The following is a 13,949-nucleotide window of genomic DNA, read 5'->3' on the forward strand; positions in this document are numbered from 1 at the left end:
TCCAAGTTTCAAAGCAATAGCTTTGATAGTTTAGGAGAAAAGTTGACCTAAACATAAAACTGAACCACGAAATCTGATATTTTCTAAGTACAAAAGGGGCCATAAATCTTGCAAAAAGCAAGATGGAGTTATGTTTCTTGCTATACAGGGTCAGCTTATGATGGTGAACAAGTATTTCAAGTTTCAAAGCAATAGCTTTGATAGTTTAGGAGAAAAGCTGACCTAAACATAAAACTTAACCAGGCAACGCCGACGCCGACGCCGACAACCGCTCAAGTGATGACAATAACTCATCATTTTTTTTCAAAAAATCAGATGAGCTAATAAAACGTTACAATAACCTGTTACATCTACTTCTTAACCCTTAGCCTGCTGCAGGCGAATTTAACAGCCTTTGCAAACAGCTTGGAACCAGATCAGACGCCGATTAAATCAGGTTCCAAGCTGTTTGCTACTCTGACAATATTTCTTCCAATTTTGGAGCAAATTGAATGAACTTTACAATTTTAGCAGACGACATTTTCAGCAGACGACAATTTATCTAGCATGCTAAAGGTTAAATATGTTGAAGTACAGCATACTGAACAAGAGCACTGCAATGCGGAGCAATATATGCCCAAAAGTATGACCTTTGACCCCTAAGGGTGACCTTGACCTTGAAGCGAGCCATCCAAAACATGCCCTCTGCATGTTGTCACCATGTGTTGAACATTTGTGTCAAGTTTCTTCGAAATCCTTCAAGGGGTACAAAGAGTTACAGAGCAGACACGAAATTGCTAACGGACGGACAGTTACCAGCATCATAACATAATATGTCCTTTTGGGCATATAGTAAGCAGTAAATATTTATTCATAATTATCTACAGGGTCAATGGCAATGTAAACAATGCTTGACCAAGTTAATGAAAGTATTTGTAGATGGAACAAATTTTTATTACTTTCCCAGGGCAATTTTGTGCAGAAATCTATGAAACAATTCCCCAGTTGGCATGAAGATTCCTGGTGAGATCAAAGACACTGATATTGATCAGTGTGTATGAACAATAATTAAGCCACCAGGCATCTAGTTTTCCACCATAACAAAGCAGAATAATAATATGAAATAAACTGTTAAGTTCATAAAGTCATAAAGATCATGATTTCCAAATATGGCACTTTTAGTGTAAACAGTATCACATTATTACGCGCACTGAAAATCTGTGATTTAATTTTGATCATGACCTAAAGTTCAAACATAACAACACTCTGATAAAGTTTCATAAAGACCATGTAGAAATTGTAACTTTTATGAGCTGACAAAGTGACCTAAACCTTTTCCCTAGATGACTCACTTTCCACCTAATTTTCATCAAAACAAACAGTCTGACAAGGTGTTAACCAAGTTTTTCTATGGTTTGGCCTGAAGTTCCGTCTTTGACCTTAGATGAACCAATTTCAAATCTGCTTCTATTTAATAAAGAATAACATTCTGACAATGTTTCATAGAGGTCAAAAGTTAACATTTAACCTTTTCTATGATTTCACCTAATGACCTAGTTTATGACCTGGATGACCCAGTTACTAGCATGACCTAGATTTTATAAGACAAACATTCTGATCATGTTTCAAATATATCATTTAGAAAATATGGCTTATCAGTGGTTTTCCATGATTTGGCTCAGTGACCTAGATTTCAACCCCAGATGGCAGTTTCAAAATGACAAAAATTTCATAGAGAACAAACTATCTGACCATGGTTCATATAAATCAAGTAATGAATATGGCCTTTGCTTGTTAAAGGTTTTCACACAATTTAACCTAGTGACCTAATTTTTGACCTTAGATCATCCAATTTCAAATTTGACCTAAATTTCATAAAGCACCCTGACCATGATTCCCTTCTACTCTTTACTAGTTTTTTCTGTTGACCTAGTGACCTAGTTTTCGAATCCAATGACCCAGTTTTAAACTTGACCTGGATTTTATAAAGACAAACAATCTGATCAGGAATCAAAAATACAGCCTCTGGAGTATTAACATTTTTTTTCTATTATCTGACCTAGTGGCCTAGTTTCTGACCCAAGATGACCCAGTTTTAAACTCTTCTAAGATTTTTACTAAGGCAAACATTCTGACCATATTTCATTAAGATATGGCCAAAACTCTGATCTCTTAGTGTTCACAGTAAAAATGTAATCAAAGGATGACAACCATGACTGAAGAAGGCGGTATCACAGTCAACTCACTTGGAGCTCTTTGCCTTCAGGTGAGCTAAAAAATCAGACACCAAAAAACTGTTTAGACCCTATGAAGTAGAAATCAACATAATTAGCCTTCAGCTTGCTGGCGGCAAGTGTTCTGCGTTTGCGACCAGTGCAGACCAACATCAGCCTGCATGTCTGTGCAGGCAGATCATAGTCTGCACTGTTCGCTATTCAGTCAGTAAATTTTCAGTGAATTCCCCTTTGAATAATAAATGGTATTGCCCAAACTGAATGATGGACCAGTCCATTTTAGAAATTTAGCAGGGCAAGGGTTAATCATGCAGGCACATTTAACAACATAATCCTAATTCATCTTTCCTGTCTTATTCCCAAAAATTCCAGAGCACTTTTTGTGAATATGTCATGGCATATTATGATGTGCAGTTCTGGATTTACCAGGTGTCTGGTTTCCTACTTCTCCTAGTAAATAATTAATTGGAGAACTGCATGAATCATCTTCCTAAACCAATCAGTATATCTTCAGATACAATAATGAACAAGGCAGTCTGAAAGAGCTAAATCCCCAGCCACTGCTATGGATAGTGAAAGGGTAAACCTTTGATTTTAGCTGTGACCTTGACCTTGAACTGACATGGCTGACTCATGAATTCTGCACAACGTCTTGATGAGGTGATCATTTTAGCTGTGACCTTGACCCTGAACTGACACGGCTGACTCATGAATTCTGCACAACGTCTTGATGAGGTGATCATTTGACCCAAGTTTCATGAAAATCCTTCAAGGGGTTAGGAGATACAGAGCTGAAACCTTTGACCTTCAGTTGACACCTTGACCTTGAGCTGACACGGCTGACTCATGAGTTTTTGATGAGGTGATCAGTTGACCCAAGTTTGATGAAAATCCTTCAAGGGGTTTAGGAGATCTACAGAGTGGACACCAAATGGAAGGCTCAAACCTTCGACCCTTAGTTGTGACCTTGACCTTGAGCTGGCATTGTTGACTCATAATTTCTGCACATTGTTCTGATGAGGTAAAATTCCTTCAAGGGGTTTAGGAGATATATAGTGGACATGAAATGTAAGGCTCAAACCTTTGACCTTCAGTTGTGACCTTGACCTTGAGCCAACATGGCTGACTCATAAGTTCTGCACATCGCCTTGATGAGGCGATCGTTTGACCCAAGTTTGATGAAAATCCTTCAAGGGGTTTAGGAGATATAGAGCGGACACAAAATGGAAGGCTCAAACCTTTGACCCTAAGTTGTGACCTTGACCTTGAGCCAGCATGACTGACTCATGGGTTCTGCACATCGTCTTGATGAGGTGATCATTTGACCCAAGTTTTATAAAATTCCTTCAAGGGGTTTAAGAGATATAGAGCGGACACAAAATGGAAGGCTCAAACCTTTGTCCTTGAGTTGTGACCTTGACCTTGAGCCGGCATGGCTGACTCACAGGTTCTGCACATTGTCTTGATGAGGTGATCATTTGACCCAAGTTTTATAAAATTCCTTCAAGGGGTTTAAGAGATATAGAGCGGACACAAAATGGCAGGCTCAAACCTTTATCCTTGAGTTGTGACCTTGACCTTGAACCAACAAAGCTGACTCATGGGTTCTGCACATTGTCTTGATAAGGTGATCATTTGACCCAAGTTTCATGAAAATCCTTCAAGGGGTTTAGGAGATATGGACCGGACACGATTTTGTTACGGACGGACGGAAGGATGGACGTTCTTACGAAACGGTATTTATGTGACACCCCCATTGTTCTCTCTATTGTTCTAACAGTCACATCAAAAGAAAAAGGTCACATAAACAGAACGGAATAAATGACATCAAAGAGAAAGTATCGTTAGGCAGTCACTTAACCATCATTTCGCGGGCATGGACGGACGGACGGAAGGACGGATGCAGACCATTCCTATAATCCCTCCGCCACGGCGGGGGATTAACAAGGAGCTGCTTCAATAAATGCTTGATGCCCCCAGTGGCATCCTTGTCTATAGATTTTGCATCTAAGTCCAAAACGAGGTCAAGGTCAAACTGAGGTCAGGTGATGTTTGAAGATGAGGAATGGTCACAGGTTACATCTGCATTAGTATCAAGTCATTCTAGTAAGGGGTATTGATGCTAGATGAAACGGTCCCATTTGGTCAACCTCGTACGGATGGACGGGACAATCACTCTATGCCTCCTGCATCAGTAGATGCTGGGGGCATAAAAATCAATCTTTCACAAACATATAATGGTCTTACATGAAGCTAATTTCAATAATTAACACTTATTACTGAACTTGAAAATTATCTACTGCAAAATCATTTAATTTCGTGAGCTCGAAATTTTGTGGTTTTGGTCTAAAAAGCAGTATTTTGAGGGATTTGAATTCTTGGACTTTAACTTCTGAACATAAAATTAATAGGAATTTTGTTTTGTTCACTTTAAATTTTGTGTTTTAACTCAACCACAAAATCAATGAAAATAAGTCTCCCATGAATATTGATAAGTTTTTAAATTCCAAACCATTTTCACACTGTCCCATCAACAAACAGTCTACTGAAGTGTACACAATAAATTATTTATTCCGAGGTCAAGTTCCAAGTCTCCTTAGTAAATATTCCAAATCAACTATTTCAACACTGTATCATGCCAGTAACAATAGATGACGTAGGTGAAAATCAAAGTATGACCATATGTCACGATCATCATAAAACATAGCTGCCTAGTTGCTGCTTAAAATAAATACATGTTTTTTTCCACCCTTTCACCTTCAGTTAGACAGTGTAATTAATACCCTGTTTACTAACTTGTAAATCGTGACAGAAATCCTAGTACCGTTCAAAGTATTGTATAAGAATTAATTACAAGTATCAATAATTGCAAAAACATGCTATCAGCATTACGTAAAAAAAAATCACTTTTTTCCCTAACTTAACATCTAAGATTCTTGTCACATGAGTATATATAAAACATATGTGAAGTTTCCCCTTGTTCTTGTGCCAAAAATAATAGTACTATGTAGTGTGACTGTGTGTCTCCTGCATAATCCAAGAACCTAGCTGCCATTATTCCCTGCTGTCTGTTTATCAGGTGCTAAGATTCATTCAGGTAATCATTGAATGTAATTAACTCTGACTGATGTGTTTTCAGAAGTCAAGTGTTGTTTTTTATTCACAGCCCTGATGCTGCCATTTTGATTTTTCTTTTTGGCCTTACTTACACTTGATAAATGAGCCGCGCCATGAGAAAACCAACATAATGGCTTTGCGACCAGCATGGATCCAGACCAGCCTGCGCATTCGCGCAGTCTGGTCAGGATCCATGCTGTTCGCTTTCAAAGTCTATTGTAATTAGAGAAACTGTTAGTGAACAGCATGGATCTTGACCAGACTGCGCGGATGCGCAAGCTGGTCTGGATCCATGCTGGTAGCAAAGCCATTATGTTGGTTTTCTCATGGCGCGGCTCAAATATTTCATTCCAATTCCACATTAATTACATAAGTTTTTGCTCATTTTCATTAACAGTTACAATGTTCTGGAATTACATCATTTCATGCAATTCAATTTCATTTTGCATCTTTGGGTTCATTTAGATTCTTTATACTCATTTTCCTTGCATTTTCACCTCTCACATGAAAATATTTTTTATCCAGCCAGGAGTCAACATAACCATTCACAAACAGTACTTTTACACATAATACAGAATTATTTCAACTTTCTGTTCCATTAATGTGAGCAAATACAAAATTGTTCTGATTTTCGTACTTTAGATTAAATGCCTATAGTAATACTTACTTTTATCATTTTATAAAGAAATGAGATTATAGTTGTACAACGTGTCAGCATAAAAAATATTACAGAATTTTTTTTTTAACAGTTTGATTTATTTTAAAATTTTGATTATTAATTTGCCATAAATGTAGATTGGTTCAAATACATGGCCAAGTTACAACTAAACTAATAATTACAACTAATAATATATTCATACATGTGATAAGTTCAGAATCCCAAAACTGGAGGTTTGCCATTTTTCAGCTGGAGTTGGGGTCTCAAAACTGGAGGTTTTTTATCGACATAAATTAAGCGCGCGGACACAAAATTTAGAGACAAAATCCAACATTTTAGGCCACACAATAACGCATAACCCTACACCAGAAGAAACAATCCTCATAACTCTTGATTAGAATTTTGACAGAGTTATGCCACTTTTTAACTTACATTTCTTTGTTTAAGTTTTATGTAATGTCCAATATCTCTGTTACATTCCAAGCTATTGACTATTATGCCCCTTAAATACTGGCAAAGGTTTAATTGCCCCTTTTACTGGCATAGCATTAATTCAGAGTCAGTCACTGAGAAAAGTCGAGCATTGAGCAAAGTTACAGAAGCTCCCTCTCCCTGTCTTGTTCTAACTAAGTAACTTTCTTGACAGGTTAAATTTGTAGAAACAAAGTCTCAATTTAGGGGTGAAATGGTGGTGAACATGCATTAACATTATTCTTATCGAGGACTGAAAAAAAAAAAACGAAGCTCTAAATTGGTCTGAACACAACTCATAAATTAATTCCTAACCCCACCCACTTTCGTATAAAAATGCTGATCATTAATGATTTTGACATGAAAAACAGAAAACTGAAATGCATCAACATGTCTTTACCCTTACCAAAATAATGTAGATTGATATTATCAAATCAGTGAGTGCGTGTTTTCATCCATTTTTCAATGAAATAAGTCCGACTTTATTAGCAAATTAATTTTGTAAACATTGGAAGAAAATGGCGTAACTGCATAAGGGGAAATAACATTCATTTTCTAAAAATAGTAATGGGTTGGTTTTTCCAACAGTTATTTATGTGATTTTATTATTGAACAAAACTTTTCTTTGAATAATCAAAAAATCATTTCAGCTGGGAATTATTTCTTATAACTGGGAGTTTTTTGTTGTTTTTTTTTTTTTGCTTCAAATTGGTAAAAAATGGAGCCTAAATGGCTTTGAAAAAAGAACGATATTCGGCTCTGTGAGACAGGTGGAAAAGGGCTAGCTTGTCTAATCCCTTATCAAAACAAACAATCATGTTACCAAAATTCACCTGTGAAAAACAACTCTTTCCTCCAGCTACATGTGTGTCAAACATGTATAATACACAACAGTCCGTGACACTTTGATTTACTGTGTAAACATACTGACTTTTTTTTTTTTTTTTTTTTTTTGAAAAGCGGGAGAATTATGGTTTTGGTCGGGAGACGGGAGCCAAGGTGAAAAAATCGGGATTTTGAACCTCCCGCGCGGGAGATCACATGTATGATATATTACATAACTCGTGTTTCATTAACTATATTGCGGCTGTTATAATCTGGTTTTTAATTTACTATTATATTCTATAGCTTTCTGCGACTGTTATGTTATTTTGTACAGTCTTTTGTTCAAATAATGCACATTAGAGTATTGGGTGCAAATCATTTGTTTTTCAGCTCATATATTCCTATAAAATATATTTAAACTAGTAAAATCTACAGAATTCTCTCTACCTGTTGTGCACGCATCAATACAATATAGCAGAATGGCATAATGCATTAATGCCCTTATTACTGTATTTTATCACTATTATTCTTAATATGTTCTATAATTATTGATTTATTGATTGATTTATTATCTTGGGATAGTTTTATTTACAATTATCACTAAATTAATACATAACACTGTCATATTTACCATGTTTGTAATTCTACAAGTAAAACTGAAACCTTTTTACGACCACTTATATCAATAATTCATTAATTTTATTCCATGTAATTTTTATCTTAAATCTACAAAATTTCTTGTTTTTATGTTAAACTGTGTAAAGTTTTATCCACATTCATGGCATAAGAAACACAAATCCATACTCCCGTTTTTAAATTTTTACTTCCAATAAACATATGAACATGTACACAAATGAAATAAAAATATTTTTCTTTCAGGTATTAAAACATAAAGCTTTAAGTCACATGGCTTAAAATTAGCACATACTGTAAAGCCTGTAATATTTGTGTATCTTTATTTTTGCAATAGCATAACATTTAATTCCCAATTTACAGTCCTGAAATTCGTACACGTTATAGACCAAAGAACATACAGCATATTAATTAAGCTTACATCAATATTCAAAATGAGGGAACCAATCACAAAGAACAATTAAAAAGGGAAAATAACACTTTATAATTAATTCTCCAGCAAAACTACTACTGTCTACGCTATCTGGAAACACAGACAACCAGAAATAGAAAATATTTAATAACATCAGAGTTCATGCTACCAGCAAATAGTTCAATATCCTTCTAAAAGGTAAACATATATATTGGTCAGAAAATTAACTGATTATTTTGTAACTAATTAATATCAGAACAGAACAGAACAGATATTTCATTAAGTTATAAAATACCTGTAACTTGCTAACAGAAATGAACTACAGATGTATACATAACATATTCTATTAACTTATACAATACAGGTATCTTGTTTATATGAATGAAATGATACACATAATACGATACAATACACATGGTATCACATGACAATACTAAGTAATAAAGCCACAGACAGAACAACATTATATTTTACATGAGTACGTGTGTTTTTACATGATTACCACTTTTTCTAAATTAAAGAGTTATTTTATTGATCTCATATTGATCCCTGCACATATTTGTTAATCATGGTGTTTGATTTTGAAAAAAAAAATAGATCAGATATGTGTAAATGGTAAAACTTGAATACTTTTACAATAATAATCAAGGAAGCAGCTTTAGTAATATATATTCAACTGTGTAAAATTGGGTAACCATGACAGGCCCGGATCCAGAGCCCGGGCGAGGGGGCCCATGCCCCCTCAGTTGGCCGAGAAGTGACTTATATTAATCAAAGAAGCACCCTACTAATTTGGCAAGGAATAATTTTTTTCTCAAAATTTAGGCCCAGAAATGTACCAGAGGCCACCATTTCATACCTGTATTTCAAAATTTTCCAGGGGGAGTCCCCTGACCCCCCAATCAAGAGGGGAGTATCGTACCCCTCCAATACTTCAAAATTTAGATATAAAATACACCAGAGGCCACCATTTTATGCCTGTATTTAAAAAATTTCCTGGAGGAATCCCCCTGACCCCTAAACCCCTACCTAACATGGCCAAAGGCACCCCCTCCAATACCTTGCACCTCGGCGGTGTTCAAGACTGGTGCCCCCCCAGTCAAAAATTTCTGGATCCGGCCCCGCCATGACAAACATTAGATTATGCAACATCTTGCACATTTCTGCGTTAGGTTAGTAAGTAGGATGTGCATCAGAGTACAAATCTTGAAGATCTATAAGGCCAGAGAAATAACCTTCAGTTACCAGTTGCCTTATGGCTGCCAACTACCCGGCAGTTGCCAGTTCTCAATCAAGAAATCAGTAGATAAACAATCAGATTATATTTTGTATACATAAATAAGTGCCACTGTGCAAAAAATCAAAGCTTTTATCAATTTCAGCATTTGTTTACAAGCAGAAGGCTGATCTGGAAGCATGCTGGTTGCAAATCACTAATACTTTGGCTTTTGCACAGTGGTGCACAGGAATGCATAATCTCCTGCGCATAATCCAATACCTCCATAAAAAACTTTCGACAAACAATAAGGCAGAGCAATGTCTGCACTGGCATTGCTCATCATTCTGTCAAATGCTTTAACCCTTATCATGCTGGTCATTGCGACCAGTGCAGATCATGACCAGCCTGCATATCCGTGCAGTCTGATCAAGATCTGCACTGTTTGCCATTCAATGAGTATCTTTTTGGTAAGCACCCCTTTTAACAGTTAATGGTACTGTCCAAATTGAAAAATGGACAAGTTCATTATAGAAATTTAGCATGGTAAGGGTTAAGAGTAATCCAGTGTAAAACTCAACTGAATTATCAACACTAAATTATGTACAGAAAGTTAAAAGACCATTTACCCAACTCATCACTAGTCCTCTATGTTATTACTGTAACACTGCTCATCAGATACTCCTCATAAAATAAACAAATGTGTTTGTAAACACGAAGGGTTCCAAACTGAAGGGGATCCATGCTCAAAAATAATGACAAAATACAATACATATCACATATCCATAGCCCTGACCAACCTATAAACCGGGTTAGTCTATTTTATAAGTACAACAACACTGCTGACCCATATAAACAGGAGTTGATGTGGCATCCAGGCACCCATAAATATCTACCAAATGAAGTAAACAAACTTTGTTCTATAAGTAAGGTTTCAAGGTCAGCGATGTTTTGGTACTTTTAATAATGGAACGGTCCATTATATAGGTAGTGTTTTTCAGTTCAGTACCTAGTGGTTCTTACCTAAATATTTGGCAAGATAAATCATAAATCATGCTGATTTCCCTATCGGCATATATACAAGTCTATTAACTGAACTGTCAACCATCAAAATCAAACTATACAGAGCAACTAGTCAATATGAGCGGAGTGGATAACAACACCACCAAATACAAATTGAGATTTCTCAGCCTCTTCTACTGACATCCTTCTTCATATATGGATTTAGAACAAGTGATAAGTACAGATTTTAAACTAGAGCTATCACTAAAGGTGATGAATGTAGCCCCCCCCCCCCCCCCCCCCCCCCACGCATGCACTGACACAGTACATTTCAATCTAATGCACACAAGAATGCATAATTATGAGGACTGTATGTATTATAGACTATATGTATACAGTATAGTAACAAAAAACAAAGCCCCATAACTCTGCAGAATATTTATCTAAAAGAACGTAACATGCACCATGCACAACTAGGGTTGATACTGATCACTTGTGTGAAGTTTCATTAAATTGTGTGCAAGGGTTCGAAAGATTAGGCGCGCACAAGATTGCATATGCAGACTGTATGTACATAGAATGTTAACAAGAAACAAAGTCCCATAACTATGTAGAATATTTATCTAAAAGAACGTAACATGCACCATGCACAACTAGGGTTGATACTGATCACTTGTGTGAAGTTTCATTAAATTGTGTGCAAGGGTTCAGAAGATTAGGCGCGCACAAGATTGCATATGCAGACTGTATGTACATAGTATATGTTAACGAAAAACAAAGACCCACAACTCAATTTTTTTTTTTTTGAAAGAACCTAACATGCCTCATGCACAACTACTGTTGTTACTGGTCACCTGTGTGAAGTTTCATTAAATTGTGTCAAGGGGATGAGGAGAGATGGTGCACACAAGATTGTGTCTATGTATACATGCAGTACAGTAACAAACAAGAAACGCGGCAATGCCACGAAACCAGGTTTTCAACACTTTTCATAAGAATAAACAAGAGTGCCAGAATGTCACAATATACGCCCGTCACAGCAAATTTCTTTACTCTAGCACCTGTATTTGCAGATGTAATTTTAATTTTGTGGTTGTTTAGTAATCATTGTAATTCTTTTGTTTTTCTAAGTCCACAAAAAAACTCCTTACCAGGTAGAGATACCTTAAAATACACCTAAAATTAGAAAGTAACAACTATGTTGTACCACAGAAAAGTGGTCTTGGTTTTTCCCTACGGTCAATTATAAAAAAAGTTACAATATAAGTTATTTATAGTAACAACTAAGGGAAGTTAATCTTAAACCTAAAAATTGGATGTAACATGCATGTTGTACTACAGAAAAGTGGTTCTGATTTTTCCCTACGTCTAGTAATGAAAAAGTTACAATATAAGCTATTTATAGTAACAACAAAGGGAAGTTATTCTAAAGAAGGGAACTGCCCAAGACACTTCATCTCATGATGGTGTATAATTGTGCCAAGTTACTTCAAAATCCCTCTATGCATGAAGAAGATATGCTCCGGACAAAGTTTTCATTCTTGTATCCTTTGACCTCTAAGTGTGACCTTGACCTTAGACCTAGGGACCTGGTTCTTGCGCAGGACACTCTGTCTCATGATGGTGAACAATTGTGCCAACTTTCATCAAAATCCCTCCATGCATGTAGAAGATATGCTAACCCTAACCCTAACCTAACCCTAACCCTATTTTTAGTAACAATGACCTTGACCTTGATCCCAGAAACCCCAAAATCAATCCCAAGCTACAACTTTATATAAGTTTTCTATACACCAAGTTTCATCATGATAGCTCATTCCTAAGTTAAGTTATTGACCGGAAACCCTTTTTCTATTTTAAGTAACAGTGACCTTGACCTTGATCCCAGAAACCCCAAAATCAATCCCAGCCTTTGTCTTGATATAAGCTACATACATACCAAGTTTTATTCAAATATCTTAACCGAAACAAAAGTTATTGACCGGAAACCCTTTTTCTATTTTAAGTAACAGTGACCTTGACCTTGACCCCAGAAACCCCAAAATCAATCCCAGCCTTTGTCTTGATATAAGCTACATACATACCAAGTTTTATTCAAATATCTTTACCGAAACAGAAGTTATTGACCGGAAACACCAGTTTGACGCCGCCGCCGCCGCCACAGCCGCCGCCTGCCGGCCCGACCGACCAACATCTACCCCAATCTAATAACTCAGGTTTTCGTTGAAAACCTGGTTAAAAACAAAGTGCCATAACTCTGCAAAACATTTTTCTGAAAGAACCTAACATGCCCCATGCACAACTACTGTTGTTACTGATTGCTTGTGTGAAGTTTCATTAAATTGTGTCTAGGGGATCAGGAGAGATGGTGCGCACAAGATTGTGTCTATGTATATAGTATAGTAACAAAAAACAAAGTCCCGTAACTCTGCAATTTTTTTTTTCTGAAGGAACCTAACATGCCCCATGCACAACTACTGTTGTTACTGATCACTTCTGTGAAGTTTCATTAAATTGTGTCAAGGGGATGAGGAGAGACGGTGCGCACAAGATTGTGTCTACGGACGGACAGACAAACAGACAGATGGACAGACAGACAGACAACCTGAAACCAGTATACCCCCCCCCCTTACAACTCTGTTGTTTGGGGGGTACAACAACAGTACTTTGTATGTATTTTTTTCCATACTTTGATAATTTTACGTTGTGCCAATTCAGTTTTATATTTGGCTAGTAGTATTTTATATCTACACTGTATAATTTTAAGCAGGTTAAGCTTAAAACAGGTGGCCACTAATAAAAGGTGTCCATCTGTACAGATTAAACTGTATTAGGAGCAAAATTAAATTAAATGTGCCCACTACATACAACTTGAAAAGACTGATAAAACTTCAAGCTTTAATATATAATTAACTTAGGAAGTCACTGATTCCATTTCTCCAGAGAAGATATTTCTCCAATATTGTTTCTGTTTTTCAAGTAAACAAGTTTTTACAACACTCTGTGCTGTGTCAGGTACAATAAGCTCTCAGATTTCACTGATTAGTTTCAAATTTTTTAAGCACTTTACTATTCCTATTTCATCTGATACACCTCTCTGAGCAACATGTCAACAATATCAGTTTCATCAAAATCTGGTACAGGGGAGACGAGCAGCAACCAAATTGTTCTCTTTGAGTAACTCAGAGTGAGGTCCCCTTACATGCTTTATTTCTTGTAAATGCATATACAGTCAAACCTGTATTAAACAACCAGCCAATGGGGTGATACAATTTGGCTGTTTCAAGCAGGTGGCTTATACTTTAAACAAGTTGAAATTAGAACAAAAAGTCCATTTTTAGCTGACTGCAGGGTGCTTAAGGCAAGTTCATGCTTAAACAGTTTCGACTGAATATTGTATCA

At 36.3% G+C, this 13,949-nt stretch overlaps 1 protein-coding gene across 18 annotated transcripts in view; it reads right to left on the reverse strand.

Annotated features, from left to right (window-relative positions):
- Window positions 1-13,949, reverse strand: part of LOC123532297 (5'-AMP-activated protein kinase subunit gamma-1-like) — a 416,776-nt gene that overhangs the window by 166,844 nt on the left and 235,983 nt on the right. For 2 of the 18 annotated variants that reach the window (XM_053517880.1, XM_053517876.1), the window contains exon 1: window positions 10,175-10,198. The exons of the other annotated variants lie outside the window; for them this stretch is intronic. In XM_053517880.1, coding sequence (XP_053373855.1) covers window positions 10,175-10,183 — 9 coding nt within the window. In that variant the 5' untranslated portion in view covers window positions 10,184-10,198. Of the gene's footprint in view, window positions 1-10,174; window positions 10,199-13,949 lie in introns of those variants that run through there. 18 annotated transcript variants of the gene reach the window in all.

The sequence above is a fragment of the Mercenaria mercenaria genome, chromosome 11 (genome assembly GCF_021730395.1).
Source record: "Mercenaria mercenaria strain notata chromosome 11, MADL_Memer_1, whole genome shotgun sequence".
Lineage (NCBI taxonomy): Eukaryota > Metazoa > Mollusca > Bivalvia > Venerida > Veneridae > Mercenaria > Mercenaria mercenaria.